Genomic DNA, 20,461 nt, shown 5'->3' on the forward strand with positions numbered 1-20,461 from the left:
AAATAAATAAATAAATAAATAAATACAATTGAGCAAACACTTCAAATTTATTTTAGAAAATACATACGGAGCTACTACAGCTATACAGTTTCAAAATACAATGGTAGATCCATGTCAAAATTATATTTTAAGTTATAGCAAATGTTTTCTTCCTTCCTTAGGTTATTTTTTTGGTTCACATAAAAATATTTTCCCAACGAATTCTACTGTTGGAACTATTCAGGCCTCACCCAAAATATTTCTCTATTCATTTTCTACCAATCTCAAACAGTAAAGAATAAAAGCGTTCTACAGCCTGGAAGTTGGCACCAACATAAGAAAATTTTTAATACTTACTGTCCTTTCCCACTTTTGGTGGGGGAAGGGGTAACCCTTAAACATCCATCCAGAACTATTTCTTTTATTAATGTAGTTTGCTACTCTCTGAACCCTCAGCTGTACCACTGCTGTACTTAATTACCACCTCCAGCAAACACAAACTATCACTGATTTTTAATATAAATTTCTATGCAGTAAACAACAGATCCTTATAAAATTCAAATCCCGACAACTAGGCAAATGGTATATCACCCTATAATGTAACTAAACTTTATCTCCAATGGGTAAACCCATTTTACTTACATATGGATTTTGAATTAAACCTAGAAAGCATATCATCTCTTGAGCTCTGAAAAAGGTGTTTAACCATTACTTTTCCAACTCATAGTCTCTTCTGATAAACATAAATATCTCCTGCTTACATTTAACATTGTTACCCAAATATAAACTATCCTAATACTGAACATTTTTTTTTCCAAATCACACAGCATTCCCGGATGCTGATACCCGCCCTGGTTGAGAGCTGCTGTATTTAAGATGAAGATTTAACAACTACCAAAAGTAGCATATTTCTAGATGCTTTCAAAGAACTGTAACTCTACATAGTGAAAAATATAAATGGGAGATAATATAAAATGAATCAACTTACACATATAACATGTTCGTATCCAAGTCAATGCAAACAACATCTTGTGGTGGGTCATGAAGATCAAAATACCTTGAGTCAACTCCAACTATAAATGGTAAAGGTGCACTAAGCACTGCAGCCAGTGAAAGAGGACAAAGGGGAATATATGGGCATTGCCACTGAAATGGAAAGATCATCTGGGGAAAAAGTTTTAAAAAATTAACCAAATTTTAAATTTGCAATCAAAAATATATAAGTAACTAGTATTACTGAAAAGGGACCACTGAAAAGCAGTTAAGTCTGTTTTGTTTACCTTAAACTTCATTCCAAAACTAAATGATTATAAAATACTACTAAGCAATACTAAGAACAAATGTAATTAAAATTTTCAAGCCATAACGATGATCATAAGCTCAATAAAAATACTAACAGCTTTTTGCATGTTAATTCTTCTAGTATCTATACAAAGCCCACATTCCAATTTTACAGAAAGAATCAAAATAAGATAAAATGGCCCCAAATATCATAAAACAAACTTATTATCTTTAACTCTTACACATTTCATTCACCTATTAATTCTCCAAAATTACCTCAGATCAAAATCCAACTAAAAGCATCAAGGATTAAAAAAAAAAAAAGTAATTATTTTCTAGGGAATGCTAATAGATAATTAAACAGCTCAACAAAAAAAAATTCATGGCCGGGTACAGTGGCTCACGCCTGTAATCCCAGCACTTTGGGAGGCCGAGGCAGGCGGATCACAAGGTCAGGAGATCGAGACCATCCTGGCTAACAAGGTGAAACCCCATCTCCACTAAAAAAAAAAAAAAAAAGTACAAAAAATTAGCCAGGCATGGTGGTGGGTGCCTATAGTCCCAGCTACTTGGGAGGCTGAGGCAGGAGAATGGCGTGAACCTGGGAGGCGGAGTTTGCAGTGAGCAGACATCACGCCACTGCACTCCAGCCTAGGCAACAGAGTGAGACTCCGTCTCAAAAAAAAAAAAAAAAAATTCGTAACTCTTCAAATAAACATGAGTGATGTTTGACATCTTAAAAATACTGTCAATAGGCTGGGCACGGTGGCTCATGCCTGTAATTCCAGCACTTTGGGAGGCTGAGGTGAGTGGATCACTTGTGGTCAGGAGTTTGAGAAACTGGCCTGGCCAACATGTAGAAATCATGTCTCTACTAAAACACAAAAGTAGCTGAGTGTGGTGGCCCATGTCTGTAATCCCAGCTACTCAGGAGGCTGAGGCAGGAGAATTGCTCGAACCCGGGAGGCGGAGGTTGCAGTGAGCCGAGTTTGCAACAGAGGGCAACAGAGCAAGACTCTGTCTCAAAAAAAAAATAGTCAGTATAAAATATTCTTCTATCTAGACATGATGAGACAGAAAAAGAAAAAAGAGAAAAAAACATTCCTCAAGAATCTTTACCCATTTTCCTTTACAAAGCTTTACTTCAATTGTATCATTTGTGTTTTGTTTTGTTTTGTTTTTTAAAAAAAAGACAAGTTTTGATTTTTTTAAAAAAAGACTAAAACATGTTAAGGCCAAATGCAGTGATTCTCAACACTTTGGGAGGCTGAGGCAGGAGGACTGCTTGAGGCCAGGAGTTCAAGGCCAGCTTGGACAACAGAGTGAGACCCTCATCTCCATAAAAAAATTAAATAAATGAATAAATTTTATAAAAAAAATTTAATAATTAGCTAGTACTAAAATTTTACTGATGATAATTTTTTTCTTCTACTATAAAAATTCATGTTATCTTTTAAGGTCTAGTTCAATTGTCACCCTTATCTGTCATCACTCACCCCGAAGAAATGCCTATAACGCTTACTACCTCTGCCAGCTATTACAGAGGGTTATTCAGGATTGGAATTTTGTCTTCAAACATTTATTTACTTAATATTTGGGCACTTGCTATGTACCAATCACTGTTCTACATAATGAGAGCTTAACAATAAATGAAAGAGATCACTCTCCTTATGAGGTTTATAGTTTAGGAGAAAAGTCAGCAACTTTTTCTGTAAAAGACAGTAAACATTTTAGGCCTTGTAAGCCATATTGTCTCTGTCACAACCATTTAACTCTGCTGTCATGCATGAAAGCAGTCATAGCCAATATATGAATAAATGGCCTATGTTCCAATAAAACTTTATAGAAACAAGTGGCAGGCAGGATTTTGCAGGCAGGATTCGGCCATCATTTGCAAACACCTTGTCTAGCAGGAAGAGAAAAAAATAAATGAAAAAACATAAGGAATAAAATATTATACTACAGGTTGAGCATCCCTAACCTGAAAATCCAAAATCCAAAGTGCTTCAAAATCCAACACTTTTTGAGCACCAACATGAGACAGAAAAGAAATTGCTCATAGAAGCATTTAGGACTTCAGATTTTTAGATTAGGGATGTTCAACCAGCATGTATTCTGCAAACATACCAAAATCCAAAAAAGTCCTAAATCCAAAGCACTTCTTTCCAAGCATTTTAGACAAGCGATACTCAACCTGTATGTCAGGAAGTGGTAAGTGCTATGAAAAAAAAAAAAAAAGGAAAAGTAAAGCCAAGTGAAGGACATTAGAGTTCAGAGCAAGAGAGAGGAAAAGCAGGTTGTATTAGGACAAACAGGACAGGACTCATTAATAAAGTGACAACAGAGCTGAAACCTGAAGAAGGTGAGAGATTTAGCCAAGGGGATATATAAGAGTGCTTCAGTGAGAAGCAACAGCTAGGGCAAAGGCCTTAAGGTATGGGGAATGCCTAATGCTCCCGGGATGGTAAGGCCAGAATGCTGGAGAAGAGTGAGCAAGAGGAAGAGTAGTGGAAAATAAGATCAGATTGCTGAGGGGCAGAGCCACTCATAAAGGACCCTGCAAGGACTTCAGATTTCTTTGAGTACAATTATCTTCTATTCAACAAAAGGTACGTTACACCTGCAACTATCACTCACAAAGGACCCTGCAAGGACTTCAGATTTCCTTGAGTGACAATTATCTTCTTTTCAACAAAAGTATGTTACACCTCCAACTATCTAAGAAACCTTAGAAAAAAAGCTATATGCTAGCAAAATATGACATCCTTCTCTTCACCTTTGCCTTTTGCAACACTATAGGGTCACTTTTCATAAAGCACTTGTACATTTCATCGATCTTTGCTATGGGTCTCCCTTAATTCTTTGATGTTCTTTGATATTTAAATCATTCTCCTTTTGAAGCATTTGTTTTGTAACCATTCTTTTCAATGTTCTCTTCTTCAAATGGTAACCGGCATAACTACCAAATCATGACTTATAAATAATTTTGCATGCAATTCAGACAGCTCTCCAACATCAGCTGCATAAACCTCATATACTCTGGCATTTTTCATATGATTACCAATTCCATGTAGCACTTTTTTCAGCTGTTCTTGCACCATATTACTGAAATCCATCAAAAGACTTGGCCACCACGATTCTGACAAAGGGGCTTGAATAAACACTGTTTTAGTAAGGAATATTTGGGTGGGAACTTTTTTTTTTTGAGACAGAGTCTTGCTCTGTCACCAGGCTGGAGTGCAGTGGTGCAATCTCAGCTCATAGCAACCTCTGTCTCCTGGGTTTAAGCGATTTTCCTGCCTCAGCCTCCGGAGTAGCTGGGACTACAGGCGTGCACCACCACGCCCAGCTAATTTTTGTATTTTTAGTAGAAATAGAGTTTCCCCATGTTGGCCAGGATGGTCTCGATCTCTTGACCTCGTGATCTGCCTGCCTTGGCCTCCCAAAGTGCTGGGATTACAGGCGTGAACCACTGTGCCTGGCCTGGGTGGGAACTTTCTAGAACTGGTCAGTTCATTAACAAATATTTTCATATTCTAACAACTTTTGCTTTCACACACAACTGTGATGACTTGGAAAAGTAATACTTAACGAGGATCCTCCTGGAAGCTGTCTCATATGGTTACTATTGTTTTCAGTCCTAACAGCACTTCTCCAACCAGATTAAGATCTTGGAGACATATCCCATTTGTTGTTTTAATAAGTATTTATTGAGGGCCTACTCTGTGCTAGGCAACTGTAACAAGTGCTAAAAATACAGGAGTAAACAAGAGATTAGGTCCTTACTCCCAGGAGACTTACATTCTTAAAATGGGGAACGGAAGAGAAGAGAGTCAGCTATTTTAAATTAAACAACTAATGGGTGATAGGGTTGGAGAAGTGGAACATCTAAAGTTCTATACAATGGCCTATAAAGCCCTATACAATCAGACTTCATTCTTCATTCTTTTTCTTTTTCTCCGAGATGGAGTTTCACTCTTGTTGCCCAGGCTGCAGTGCAATGATGTGATCTCAGCTCACCATTACCTCCGCCTCCTGGGTTCAAGCAATTCTCCTGCCTCAGCCTCCTGAGTGGCTGAGATTATAGGCATGTGCCACCACGCCCGGCTGTGTATTTTTAGTAGAGCGGGGTTTCTCTATTTTGGTCAGGCTGGTCTCGAACTCCTGACCTCAGGTGATCCGCCTACCTCAGCCTCCCAAATTGCTGGGATTACAGGCATGAGCCACCACGCCTGTCAATCAGACTTCATTCTAAGTGCAATGGGAAGCCAAAGGGTTTTAAGCAGGGAACAACTTTTTTAACAATTTAACAATTTAATTTTACTTATGCTTTACATAAGAGCTAAGCCTCTGTATATTATCCCATTTCACAATCACTTAGAATATCCTGTATATTACTGATTCACAATTATTAAAAGTTAAAATAGGGAGAAATTAACCATATAATCATTTGCATAATTTTAGAACTGCTGAAATTGGCCAGAGCCTCTCAATACAACCAGCTTCATTCTCAGGTTTTATTATATAATCATATAGTTTTTACTCTGGGAAGAACTCAAAAATATGAAAAATTGGAAATTGACATTTCTCCTAAAATAGAAATCACCTTTGTTTTCTTTATATTTCCTACTTCTCTTTGCCAGCAGATTATATTCAACTTTTACTGGGCCGGTAATTTTTCAAAGTTGCTTTTTAAAAATTTGTTGTTGTTTACAAAGTTGCTGTTTTTGAAGGAAATTTCCCTTTGGAGTAAAAATTATCTGTCAGTAATTTTGTACTAAAAGGAAAATTCTATACTTACAGCTACAACAGCTTCAGCTACCCCAGTCAAGACAGCTGGCCTAAGAGAATGCAGCAGAATTTTACTCTCAAGTAAAACAAAGAGCAGCAGTGTTGCACAATTCTCAGGACCCAGATTCATTAGCAAGGTGCTAAAGTTGGCTCCACTAGGAAAAAAAAAGAGAAAAATAGATCATTGTGAACTATTTTGCTAAAACATGTTAAGATTTGCTTATTAAATTATTTCTTAAGTATTAACAGACTGAGAGTCTAGTGTTAATTTCTAGTCTTTACTTATTTATCAATGAAAAGTAGCAAACTTAATAAGATAGATAATGGGGAGATTTAAACTCATCCTCTGGTAATAAAAGGCATTTATCAAGAAAGATTTTCCTGAATAGCCATTTGAGTTGAGCTCAGAAGAATGGAGACAAGGATGGGAGCGAAGGGGTGACAGACAATATATGCAAGGGCCCTGGGGCAAGAAAAAGCTGTTGTCATAGCCAAGAAATTGAAATAAATCTATTGTGACTAAAGCATAATAAGGAAAAGGGTGAAAACAGCAACAGATTAGGCTGAAATTGAAATATACTATTATATTTGCATTTTCAAAAGGACACACTGGCTACAGGGTGGATAAAGAACTGAAGGAAGATGAGTAACAAGGTACCAATTAAGAGGCTAATAGTGAAGTAGTCTGGTAAGACATCACGGAAGCCTACTATGATACAGATGAAAAGAAGTAAATGGATTCGAGACATTTAAAAGGTTAAAATCAGCTCACCTGAAACCTTTCGTTATGAACTGGATATGGGAAGGGGAGATGAGAAGAAAAGGGAAGTATCCTCTACATCCAATCTTGAAACTCTCTTAATTGTTCCCATTTATAAAATAGCCCCACCATCCATCCAGTTATCAAAGTCAGAAACATTAAGGCTATTTTTGCCTACTTTTAACTAATAAAGTTAATTGTAAAATAACAATCACTAATATATTAATAATACACTAATCACTAAAATATTTTAAAGCATTCTGCTCCAAGTGAATAAATATATCATTTTAAATACCAGTAATTACCTTAGTGGTAAAGGTGTAGAAACCGGCTGTGATAATATTAATGCATCATGGACTGACAGCTTAAAAAAAAAACAAGATAAATTAACCAAACCAAGAGATAAGTTTCAAAACTACTTTTGAAATCTATATATTTAGATCAAAGGTAATATTGAAAACATTAATAATTTAATATGCAAACACACTTTTGGAAACATGTACTAAAATATAAAATGATAGCTGTATTTACTCAGAGGTGTTACATTAGTTCTTTTCCATTAAATGGTTAATTTGACTGAATTTTGATTCACTTAATTGGTTAAAGTACAATTATTTAAAATTTATGGAATTACTGCTTCTAAAAAGCTTCAAATTCATTTACTCATCAGACTGTAGGCACTTGGCAGTTGCTTGGCACATTAATACTTGCGGAACTGAAATAACATTCAAGATCAACAATATCTGACTTAATCCCACCAAACATAATGTTAAGAATGTCTTAGAAAGACTTTTAAATGGCTTCCCTCTATAGATCAGTGCTATTCAAAGTATGTTAAGTATGCCAGTAAGTTAATTGTTATGGTCCAGAAAGAATACAGTATATAAATGAAGAGCAAACCATTAAGCAACTTTTATGACAATCTGACCTCTCTCCCATGTCTAAGCATGTGATCAGTGGAACTATTATTATAGAGAGGGTATAGACCTGTTCATGTTGCATATGTCACAAGCTGTACACCTACCTACGTCTGCTACTTACTGAAAATAAAAAGAAACTGGTCCTTTAGCACAGTACTCTTATAGACCTTGTTTAAACTAACCTCCTCCAACCATTGCTCATTTTATATTTAATATTTATTAGAGAATCTGATATTAAAAACATGCCCAAACATAATCTGGGTTTTATGTTATTAAAATTAGCTACATAAAGACCATGCATGGGCCAAAAATAAAAATGTTATGAACCAAGAGTTATAATTATTCCAATTCGGTACACTCAAATCCAAAACCCAGTAAGAAAGGATGTTCAGTAAAGCTACAAAGCACAGAAAATCCAAGGACTTTACGAATGCACATTGCTCCACCTCAAACCCAAAGGTATATAGAATCCACTGTGCAATGACTGAGGTGAGCATATGCAAAGTTATCCCCAAATATACTCTTTTGGTTACCTGGACAAGGATTCTCGGTCTTTGTGGTGAAGGAAAAGGGATGTTTTGCATAAAATGTGAAATGTGCCTAGAAAAAAAATTTGAAACAAATATCATAATTACTTTTCTAAAATGCATCATAGGTTTTAACAAATCTTAAATATCATCCCAGATATGACATGGCCATTTATCTAAAATGTAGGCTAAGTAATAAGTAAATTTGCTTAGTGTAAATGAATTTATCCATACCCATTAAACTTCTGAAATACACAATGTATTTCCTGACTTAAAGTCTATTTATATCCCCTATCATTACCCGATAACTAAAAATAACATAAAAATAGTTTTCACGAAAGAAGTGAATTTTTATAGCCCTGATTATCCATTATAGCAACTAACTGTGCTATAATGAATTTACACTAAAATTCAATTTAATTCCAGATTTACTAGTTTAACATTGGATGAACCACCTACCCATTCTATTTCTGCACCTACAAAAATTGCTTCTTAAGTTTCTCCAAAGTTTGGAGCCCTTAGGAGCCATAAAAACACAACATATTACTTCAACTAAAAAAAATACTGATTATATACATTGATTTTATTTTCACAAGCTATTCATAGAATCTTAATTTTTCAAAAGGTTGCTAACTTGTCACTAACGTTACATTTTACTTCGAAAAACTTTAATCTGACAGCTGAAAGTTAAACCCAGAACTATAAATCATTAAATTGCCATTTCAAGAGTACAAAATGAAAGTTGCAACCATATTTCAATATCAAATTACGATGAGTTTATGCACAGTACTTTACTCTTTTTAAAGTTGATTTTTGGACAGCATTATTTTTAAACCTTCACATAATTACACCTACCTTATCCACTAAACTAGTATGTTTCACTGATACTCTCTCTGCTATAATGTAAAAGTTCTGAAATTGTAAGAAACATCTATGTTTACACATTCTTTAATACATTACAGAAAGCTCTTGACACTTTTTAGTTTGTTAGCAGGATACATAAATTATAAACTATCATAAACAGAAGTCAATGTGCCACTAGAAATCAGAAAAGATCCTTTAAAAAACAGTAGCTCAACATACATTTTTCTTTCTTAGGAAAGACTGCATGACAAAAATAATTACAAATTAAAGAGAAAGCTCAAAGAATTCTGTTAATGCTAAAACCAAAACTTCACTTTTAACATCAATTAACTCATTCTTACTAATTTCTACATCGCTTTAGAGAGGTATTACGGTTAGAATTTGGAATGGCCACTTGTATGGGTGGGTATGTGTGCAGCAGTAACTATTTGTCTCTTGGTTATTAGAGAACAAATACGAAGAACACTCACAATATAATTTGTATGAGTTACTTCTTCCGCTGAATTCTCAAAGGATTATTATTTGGCCAACCTTACCACTACTATCCAATTTTAAGCTCACAGTCAATGATTCCGGTGAAGAAGGGAGTAAGTAAAAAGTTGGTGGCTCATGCCTGTAATCCCAGCACTTTGGGAGACTGAGGCAGGTGGATCATGAGGTCAGGAGTTCAAGACCAGCCTGGCCAAGATGGTGAAAGCCCGTCTCTACAAAAATTAGCCAGGCGTGGTGGCGGGTGCCTGTAATCCCAGCTACTCGGGAGGCTGAGAGAACTGCTTGAACCTGGGAGGTGGAGGTTGCAGTGAGCCGAGATCACGCCACTGCACTCCAGCCTGGGTGACAGAGCAACACTCCATCTCAAAAAAAAAAAAAAAAAAAGGTTGAGCAAATGTAGCCTTCCTTCCCTTCCAACTTTGCTGCTAAAAGTTACACAATCAAATGTATATATTTATATACCCAGTTTTCCACCAGCCATCTTTCTAATCATTATACATACTTTTCAATGGGAAGAGGATGTGGTCCAGACACAGAAAGTTTGTAGATAAACATAAGAAATTTCCTAAAAGCTTCAAAAAAAGGCCAGTGTGAGAGTAAACAAATGCATTTGTTTGTATTGATGGATTTGGAGACCATTTTTCTCTCCACAGGCGTCAACAAGCCCAGCTGCATAAGCTGTTTCTCTGATAGAAGTTCCCGAGAGTAAGGTTCATAAAACTGAATGGCAGCTCCATATACCTAAAGAGTAAGAGAATTCTGTTATAAGATTTGAGTTTGTTTGAAAAAATTAACTTCTCTTTTTCTCTTATTACACAAGAAATATTTGCTTGGAGTACACTTATACAGATAAATTATGAAAAACAAAATCTCACCCAAATTTCTGTCCCAGAGATAACCAGATTTTGATATAAATCCCTCAAGATTTTTTCCACTGCAATTTTACACATTCAACTATGTATCTTATACAAAAATGGATGGTAACCTCTTACAACTTGCTTTCATTTTTAAAATGAAAGCATTAGAGAATGAACTCTAATGACCTCACTCAACTTAGTTTTTTGTGTGATTTTTCTTTTTTTCTTTTTTTCTTTTTTTTGAGATGGAGTCTCACTCTGTCACCCAGGCTGGAGGGCAGTAGCGCAATCTCAGCTCACTGCAACCTCTGCCTCCCAGGTTTAAGTGATTCTCCTGCTTCAGCCTCCCGAGTAGCTGGGATTACAGGTGTGCGCCATCACGCCCGGCTAATTTTTTTTTTTCCTTGAGACAGAGTCTTGCTCTGTCACCCAGGCTGGAGTGCAGTGGCGCGATCTCGGCTCACTGCAAGCTCCACCGCCTGTGTTCACGCCATTCTCCTGACTCAGCATCCCAAGTAACTGGGACTACAGGCGCCCGCCACCACACCCAGCTAATTTTTTGTATTTTTAGTAGAGACGGGGTTTCACTGTGTTAGCCAGGATGGTCTCGATCTCCTGACCTCATGATCCGCCCACCTCAGCCTTCCAAAGTGCTGGGATTACAGGCGTGATCCACTGGGCCCAATTTTTTCTATTTTTAGGAGAGATGGGGTTTCACTGTGTTAGCCAGGATGGTCTTTATCTCCTGACCTGGTAATCCACCTGCCTCAGCCTCCCCAAGTGCTTGGATTACAGGTGTGAACCACTGCGCCCGGCCTGTGATTTTTTTAAATTGGGGTAAAATATACATAACATAAAATGTACCACTTTAACCATTTTCAAGTGTACAATTCACTGGTATTAAGTACCTTCACAATGCAGTGCACCCAGTAGCACTATTCATTTCCAGAACTTTTTCATTACCCCAAACAAAAGCTCTGTAACCCTTAAATGGTAACTTCCCATTCTCTTGCCCTCAATCCAAGTCCCTGGTAATCTCTATTGTACTTTCTGTCTCTATAAGGGTAGCTATTCTAGGTACCTCCTATAAGTGGAATCATACAAAATGTATTCTTTTGTGTCTGGCTTATTTCACTTAGAATAACGTTTGTAGCACATACCTGAATTTCATTCCTTGTTAAGGAATAAATCATAATTCCATCATATATATATACCATATTTTGTGTATCCATTCATACATTGATGCACGTTTGGGCTGTTTCCATCTTCTGCCTATCGTGAATAACCCTGCTACAAACATTGGCATACAAGTATCTGTTTGAGTCTCTGCTTTCAATTATTTTGGGTATATGCCTAGGCATGAAACGGCTGGATTGCATGGTAATTCTATGTTTAACTTTTGGAGGAGCTGCCAAACCGTTTTCCACAGCAGCAGCATTTGACTTTCTCATCAGCAATGTTCACAGGTTCAAGTCCTCCACACCCTTGCCTCATATGACACAAGATAGAGCTGACACTCCTCTGTCTTGAAACTCTTTATTCCTTTGCTGTCTTTGACAGTACAAATTTCTCTTTGTTTTCTGGCTATTTCTCTCTTTCCTACAATAGATCCAATTATGTCACCAGTCATTTAAATACTAGCATTCCCTAAGGTTCTAACTTCACACTTCTATTTGGAACATTTCATTCTCTCATGGTTTTAACTATAATCATTATACTAACAAAACACAAATCTTTATCTCTAGGTCTACCTGACCTCTCCCCTGAACCTCAGACTCCTATTTTCAAAATGACTACTCAATAATCTCCACCTGGATGTCATACAGGCATCTCAAACCAATATTTTCAAAAGTGAACTCATTATCTAAACACTTGATCCAATATTCCTAATCTTACTCAGTTATGCTACACAATTCCCAAGCTAGAAACTTCGAAGTCATGTTCAATTCCACTTCCGCTTACCACATATCAAAGCAACTACTGAAGCCCTAACTGGTCTCAAGTCAGAAGAGAAAGTATTTCAGTGAAAAATACACTGAAGAAACAGTTCTTCAGAAGTAGTATCTGATCCTTCCAAAGTTCCCCATTACAGGTAAAATGCCACAGTCCGTATAAGTGGCATGATGCTCTCAACTCCTCACAGTTCCTGCTGTTGCTGTTCAACAATACAGAGCTACCAGGCATATAGACTAGTTCATAATTTTGTGCTTTTGTATATTTTGTTTAGCCTTGGTACTTCCTCTGATCTGCCCATTCCTTAAAACACTGCAAAGAAATTCTATCACTATACCCATCCCCTTCTCCCAACAATCAATCCTCACCTCTGTATTTTATAAATCTTGCCAACTGTTTTTTCATTATATATGTCACAGGAACCCTTGTCTTTATACACACAATATTCTCAGATACAATTATTTCAAAGTGATCTCAAAGTTTTTAACAAGCAATGACAAATGCATAAACATAAATTTTACACACCTCAATGCTTACATGTCGATATCCCCTAAACAAGGAATAAGCCAAGCAGATCACCTCGTACCCACATCTCAAACGAGACTTTATTGTTCTCTACTGTCAAAGTATATTAGATAACTAATGTTTGAAGATCTTAAAATTTTCAGTTACATTTACTACTTTCAGCAGGAGAAATTGTAAATGATTATTAAGCTCACAAGTTAGTAGTGGGCAATCAAGTTAATATAATATTGACCTTCACTCAGTATTTTCTATGTTCCAGGTACTATGCTGGATACTTTACATATATTATCTTTATCACAGTAGTTGTAAAAGTGTAGCCTGTACCTGTAGAATGAAGTCAAAAATGTATTTTGTTTCATCCGCATGAGTCAGTTCGGATTATGTATTTTTTCAATAAAATCACCTATTAAATTTCCTTAGAAAGTTTTCAGTTTTTGCTGGGCGCATTGGCTCACACCTGTAATCCCAGCACTTTGGGAGGCTGAGGCAGGTGGATCACCTGAGGTCAGGAGTTCGAGACCAGCCTGGCCAACATGGTGAAACCCCATCTCAACTAAAAATACAAAAATTAGCCAGGCGTGCTGGCAGGTGCCTGTAATCCCAGCTACTCAGGGGGCCAAGGCAGGAGAATCGCTTGAACCTGGGAGACAGAGGTTGTAGTCAGCCCAGATTGTGCCATTGCACTCCAGCCTGGGGGACAAGAGCGAGGCTTCATCTCAAAAAAAAAAAAAAAAAAAAAAAAAGACAGTTTTCAATTTTTAAATTTCTACTGCTATCAGCAGTAGAATATTGTTTATTTTTGCCTTCTTTATAAACCAGTTTATGTCATTATTACTGTTATATACAATATACGTTTTACATAAGACAATAAATGTCTTTTCTCTCTAGTTGTTTTGTCTCTGGTGTTCCATGATAGCACCATGATATAGTGAGGCGGGATAGGCCAGGCATGGTGCCTCATACCTGTATAATCCCAGGACTTTGGGAGGCTGAGGCAGGTGGATCACTTTAGGTCAGGAGTTTGAGACCAGCCTGACCAACAGGGTGAAACCCTGTCTCTACTAAAAAAAAAAAAATACAAAATTAGCTGGGCGTGGTGACGCACACCTGTAATCCCACTGCTTAAGAGGCTGAGGCAGGAGAATCACTTGAACCTGGGAGGCGGAGGTTGCAGTGAGCCGAGATCGCGCCACTGCACTCCAGCCTGGGCGACAAGAGTAACACTCAGTCTCAAAAATAAATAAATAAATAAATAAATAAATAAATAAATAAATAAATAAATAAAAGAGGTGGGATTATTTATTTATTTACTTATTTGTTTATTTTTCTCTACTGCAGATTCACAGTACATCTTTAATCTGAAGACTCAATTTTTTTCATCAACCTTGGAAAACTCTCAACCATTAGCTCTTAGGATGTAGCCTTGTCCTTTTCTAGTCTCTCCTTCAGTAACTCATTAAGTATCTATTAGACCTTCTATTTCTATCTGATACATTTTTAAACTCTTTTTATGTTTTACATTTGTATGTACCACATTTAAGGTAACCTATCTTCCACTTCACTAATTATTCCTTCATGTATGTCTTATCTCTGCTTTTTTTTTTTAGAAAGAGTATCACTCTGTAGCCCAGGCTGGAGTGCGATGGTGCAGTCTCAGCTCATTGCAACCTCTGTCTCCCAGGTTCAAGCAATTCTCATGCCTCACCCTCCTGAGTAGCCGGGATTACAGGCGTGTACCACCACGCCTGGCTAATTTTTTGTATTTTCAGTAGAGACGGAGTTGTGCTATGTTGCCCAGGCTGGCCTTGAACTCCTGGCCTGAAGTGATCCACCTGTCTCGGCCTCCCAAAGTGCTGGAATTGCAGGCGTGAGCCACCGCACCTGGTCTCATCTCTGCTGTTTAACCCACTCACTGAATTTTTAATTTTAAGGACCATATTTTTCATTTCTAAACACTTGATTCTTTTCCCAATCTATTCATTTTCCAAAATATCCTGTTCCTTCCTTGATATTTTGAGCCCCTCCATTAGTTCTTAAGTTATCTCAATGATATTTTAATTTATAATGTCCTTTATATTGTCATTCTGTCACTTCAATGTCTTGAGGGTCTAACCCTGCTTTTTAATTCTGTCTGTTGATTCTTTCTATGGTACCTATGTCCTTGATCTGTCATAATCATCTCATCTTGACACCTGGGTTTTGAAGGTGTCTATCCAGAGAGACTTTATCTTTGCTTCTGTAGAAGTTTCAGAGGTATCAATACCCTGATAGCAATTTTCATGTTGACTTCTCACCTTGAGGATGACAGTGTAAATAAACCAAAATGTATCATGTCCAAATAATCTTAACATTCAAATAAAACTTGTATTAACCTTTTTATGAAATAAAAACATGGACAAAATGTGTTTAATCAATGAGGCAAAAACATACCTTTTTGGCTGAAGAACCTGTCAAGACAAAAGTTGAAAAAACTGGAAGTGGATATTTGGTTTCAGGATCCCAGCACTCAATAGTAGCTCCCATAGGAAGGCAGAAAAGAGGTACATCTGATTCTGAGAGTGGAAATGACTCATAGTCCTCTTCTGGATATCTAAAAATTAAACCTTTTGAAGAATGAGACAACAATAAATTTTTTAAATAGTTACTTTTCCATAAATTGCATATGATAGATATTAATGGAATATTTTAATGCCAAATTTCATGGCAATACTTGTGTGGTATTTTAAAATAGATTTCCCTCTTGCTATAACAGAAACTAAAATAAGTTTACCCATGATATTTTACCCATACATTGATAGTTCATTGTAACATAAAGATGTATTAATACACTAGTTGAGATTCCATTCAACCAATCTTGATCACCAATCTTAATGTATTTTCTTCTACACATGCCAACACCTTGTGGAAAATGGTAAGAAACGTACAGAAAAATTTACCAACTATTTCAGTTAGTCTTCTGTGAAAAATTCAGGGAAGAGACAAGTGTTACGAAATAATGCTGAGGCAACAGAAATTATCACAGCCCCTAAACTCATCTTGAGAGAGAAGCAGTGTAAAAGGCATACAACATGAAAAGCAAACGAGACAGAAACACTGTGACTAAGTACAGAGTACCTGAGACCCAGAAAGTAGGAGCAAGGGACACTTTGACAACCACAATAAAGCCCCTCAGAATAAATTAGCTACATGGCATCAGTTCATTAGCCTCTAAGGTCATCAATATATAGACCATCTCTAAGTGAAAAACTTCAAAATCAGTAGTAGAATTTCGAGCCCAAATTCAGTATCCAAAACTCTCTATTCTAAAATAAGTGTCTCATATCAAATAACTGAATACTTTGGTACAGCTTCTTTCTGTAAGTTTTTTAAGTGATAACTTTTCTCCACCAACAACAAAAAAAAATAGGACATTAGGACATCACACACAATCAACATATTACAGCAGTATTAACAGTACCACTTTTCTTTCTTTTTTTCTTTCTTTTTTTTTTTTTTTTTTGAGACAGAATCTTGCTCTGTCACCCAGGCTGGAGTGCAGTGGTGTGATCTCGGCTCACTGCAACCTCCGCCTCCTGGGTTCAAGTGATTCTCGTGCCTCAGCCTCCCAAGTAGCTGGGACTACAGATGCGTGCCACCACGCCCGGATAATTTTTGTATTTTTAGTAGAGACGGGGTTTCACGATGTTGGCCAGGCTGGTCTCAAATTCCTGGCCTCAAGCGATCTGCCCGCCTCAGTCTCCCAAAGTGCTGGGATTACAGGCGTGAGCCACCATGCCCAGCCTACAGTATCAGCTTTTAAAATGATACTGAACTTTATACGTTAGTCGTTGCCATTATTTTTATATTACAAATTAAATGATTTGGTTCATTAGTATGAATGTTTTTATGAAAATCACGATTTTTTGGATATGAATTTGCCTGACTTCCCTGAAGTAAAACTTTATTTCAAGAACTGTGCATAATCAAAAAGTAATTAGAACTGCTTCTTTTCACAAAGAAGTATTCCACTATCTTTTCTATTTACAACTGGAGCATACCTGTATTTTCAGTTTTTATCCCACCATACCAGTGGAATGAAGACGTGACACTTAAATCTTTACAGCCCTTGACACTTTAATGTGCAGTAAGAATGTGGCGATAGATTTCTCAAACACTTCATGGCAGAAAAGTTTCTCAGGCCCTCCTCTCCTCCATATAGCTGATTCTTTGCAACAAAGGAGAAAGGAAGCAAGTCCACCTTTCATGGCAAGTAACATGTGGTTTCAAATCAGACACAAAGAGATAAGAGAAGGAAATATAAGAAGTAAAGATGCAGTTTGACACCTTTCTGATTGCCAAAATATAAAAGGTCAGAGAGTAAGCAACTTTCCATTATACTGTTAAGTCTATTAACATAGACCAAAAGCTTGAATGTTTATTCCACATATGTTTGCTTTGGATAAATGTTTAAATTAAATTATCAGCATGTTTGGTGGGGGTATTAATATATCTTGTATATGTAATGTATTTAAGAAAACACATATCTTTACATGCTAAAATTATAGATAATTTTATGAATAGATCAATTCTACAAACTACGTAAGGGAGCATACTTTGTCTCTTTTAGCCAAATGTTAATATGCACCAATAACTACAGCAATTGAGACAATTTTTTTTTAACACACTTACCAGCCTTATATGCTATTGCATTTGAAGCAGGTACAGACTTCTTATAACACAGAAACACGCTGGAACCCCACTGTAAAACATAAATTAGGTTTATAAAAAGACAAAAGAGTGAAAAGAAATTGATTTTGTTGGATATCAACTAAAGATTCTTATTATTTACTCAGAAGAGTCTATTTAAAAAATATGTTTATATAATAAACTATGCAGTATAAAATACAGCAAAGCATGAAGTTCAGAACACTAAAAAGAAGAGAGTAAGAAAACAATGCTACAAAAATCAAACTGATATGAAGGCCATTTCAAAAGATTTAGAATTTCGCAATCAGAGATTGCCCCTTCTTGTAAGACACAGCACAAAACGGAGCGTGCACTGGTGCCCAAACTGGGGAAGACTCGGGTCACTGGAGGGCTATGAGGTCATCACCTCCAGAGGCAACCCTGTCTTCACTAATTGTTCTGGGTGCATTTGTCATCTCTGCCTATACAACATTAAGCTAATATTAGTTTGACCTGAAGATATTTTTCAAAGTAAATCTGAACCAAAAGTAAGCTGTAGTCTTTAAAAACTATGAATCAAACATTTATGTTCATTTTCTTCTTCACTACAGTCCTTTTAAAGAGTAAGTATGCATGGATTGGGTGTGGTGGCTTGCGCCTGTAATCCCAGCACTTTGGGAGTCCGAGGCAGGCGGATCATGAGGTCAAGAGATCCAGACCATCCTGGCCAACCAACATGGTGAAATCCCGTCTCTACTAAAAATACAAAATTAGCTGGGCAGTGGCACACGCCTGTAGCCCCAGCTACTTGGGAGGCTGAGGCAGGAGAATCGCTTGAACCTGGGAGGTGGAGGTTGCAGTGAGCCAAGATTGTGCCACTGCACTCCAGCCTGGGCGACAGAGCGAGACTCCGTCTGAAAAAAAAAAAAAAAGTAAGTATGCAAAACTGCAATATTTTCTCTTGAGCCCTAGAGTTCAGGAGCATCCTGGGCAACTTAAGGAGACCCTGTCTCAAAAACAAAAACAGGCTGGGCATGGTGGCTCACCCCTGTAATTCCAACACTTTGGGAGGCCAAGGGAGGCAGATCACTTAAGGTCAAGAGTTCAAGACCAGCCGGGCACGGTGGCTCACGCTTGTAATCCCAGCACTTTGGGAGGCCGAGGCGGGCGGATCACGAGGTCAGGAGATCGAGACCACGGTGAAATCCCGTCTCTACTAAAAATACAAAAAATTAGCCGGGCGTGGTGGCGGGCGCCTGTAGTCCCAGCTACTCGGAGAGGCTGAGGCAGGAGAATGGCGTGAACCCGGGAGGTGGAGCTTGCAGTGAGCCGAGATTGTGCCACTGCACTCCAGCCTGGGTGACAGAGCGAGACTCCGTCTCAAAAAAAAAAAAAAAGAGTTCAAGACCAGCCTGGCCAACATGATGAAACCCTGTCTCTACTATCCTGTAGTCCCAGCTACTCGGGAGGCTAAGGTGAGAAGATCACTTGAGCCTGGGGAGGGGGTCAAGGCTGCAGTGAGCTGTGATCGCGCCACTGTACTCTAGCCTGGGCAGCAAAGCAAGACCCTGTCTCAAAAAAATAAAAAAACAAACAAAAGAATGAATGAATGAATAAATGAATATAAGGAGAGCTTCTACCTACTCTAACCCCACAGTTGTCCCTGAAGACACCACTGAAATCCAAAAGTGAATAAAACCTTTGTTAATGTAACACAGACAATATTAGGATTTAGTCCCTCAAAAATATCCCTGACTCCGGCCGGGCGTGGTGGCTCACGCTTGTAATCCCAGCACTTTGGGAGGCCGAGGCGGGTGGATCACGAGGTCAGGAGATCGAGACCACAGTGAAACCCCGTCTCTACTAAAAATACAAAAAAAAAAATTAGCCAGGCGTGGTGGCGGGCGCCTGTAGTCCCAGCTACTCGGAGAGGCTGAGGCAGGAGAATGGCGTGAACCCGGGAGGCGGAGCTTGCAGTGAGCCGAGATTGCGCCACTGCACTCCCGCCTGGGCGACAGAGCGAGACTCCGTCTCAAAAAAAAAAAAAAAAAAATATCCCTGACTTAAAGATGAAATTATTATAAATCATGGGATAGGATTTTAAAAATTATTATCAATTCATAAAAATTAGGAAACAATAAAAACAAGCATCATGAAAATATAAAATGTGAGTATATACCCAACAGTAAACAGGAATCCAAAATGTATCCCTTTTTGTTTTCATATGAAACTTTGAAGATGAAAACTTTATTCTTACCATTCCACAATTTAAGTTTTTGTCAACTTTGCAGAAGGTATGAGGAGGAGTTTCTCCTTTACTGGTTACAATAACACAGATATCAGTTACAGCCAAGGAATTCTGGGGTCGAACTGGAGGAGCCCTTCGATAAGTGATAAAGATTCTTTGTGAAGTAGTTGAACTATTGTTGACATTGGCACAGCGACCATAGGGTGTGGCTAAGATCACTTCACATCCTGGAATAAGCCGTTCTTTCCCTTCATATAGAACTCTGCATGGCAGGAAGGGAAAGAAATAGATATAGATACATACATACACACGTATATATGTACATATATATAGTACATGCAGCATTTCATGTTAATGCTGGTTTTTTTCTTGAAACCAAAGAAAATTTTTTTGGTCTCTCCTATTGTTTCCCAAATCTTCACTAGAAACCAAAATTAAAATTATTCCTTTGGGAACCACAAGTCTCTCAACTATTTTTCAAAGGCCAAAACATAATTTAAGAAGTGTAAACAGGATTGAACAACTTGATTTTGTATTGCTTATTACAAGAAACATACGAAAAAAGAAAGGGGCAACACCACAAACATCTTCAGGTCAAT

The 20,461-nt window shown here is 37.5% G+C and overlaps 1 protein-coding gene across 3 annotated transcripts in view; it reads right to left on the reverse strand.

Moving 5' to 3' along the window:
- DENND4C (DENN domain containing 4C) overlaps positions 1-20,461 on the reverse strand; it is a 143,993-nt gene that overhangs the window by 66,908 nt on the left and 56,624 nt on the right. For all 3 annotated transcript variants that reach the window (XM_032139385.2, XM_032139386.2, XM_032139384.2), the window contains exons 3-10: positions 19,872-20,124; positions 17,618-17,687; positions 15,380-15,552; positions 10,117-10,355; positions 8,265-8,331; positions 7,117-7,175; positions 6,062-6,206; positions 968-1,143 (exon numbers count right to left, since the gene is read on the reverse strand). In XM_032139385.2, the coding sequence (XP_031995276.1) occupies positions 968-1,143; positions 6,062-6,206; positions 7,117-7,175; positions 8,265-8,331; positions 10,117-10,355; positions 15,380-15,552; positions 17,618-17,687; positions 19,872-20,124 (1,182 nt within the window). The remainder of the gene's footprint in view (positions 1-967; positions 1,144-6,061; positions 6,207-7,116; positions 7,176-8,264; positions 8,332-10,116; positions 10,356-15,379; positions 15,553-17,617; positions 17,688-19,871; positions 20,125-20,461) is intronic.

The sequence above is a fragment of the Hylobates moloch genome, unplaced genomic scaffold (assembly GCF_009828535.3).
Source record: "Hylobates moloch isolate HMO894 unplaced genomic scaffold, HMol_V3 SCAFFOLD_19, whole genome shotgun sequence".
In the NCBI taxonomy this organism is placed as follows: Eukaryota; Metazoa; Chordata; class Mammalia; order Primates; family Hylobatidae; genus Hylobates; species Hylobates moloch.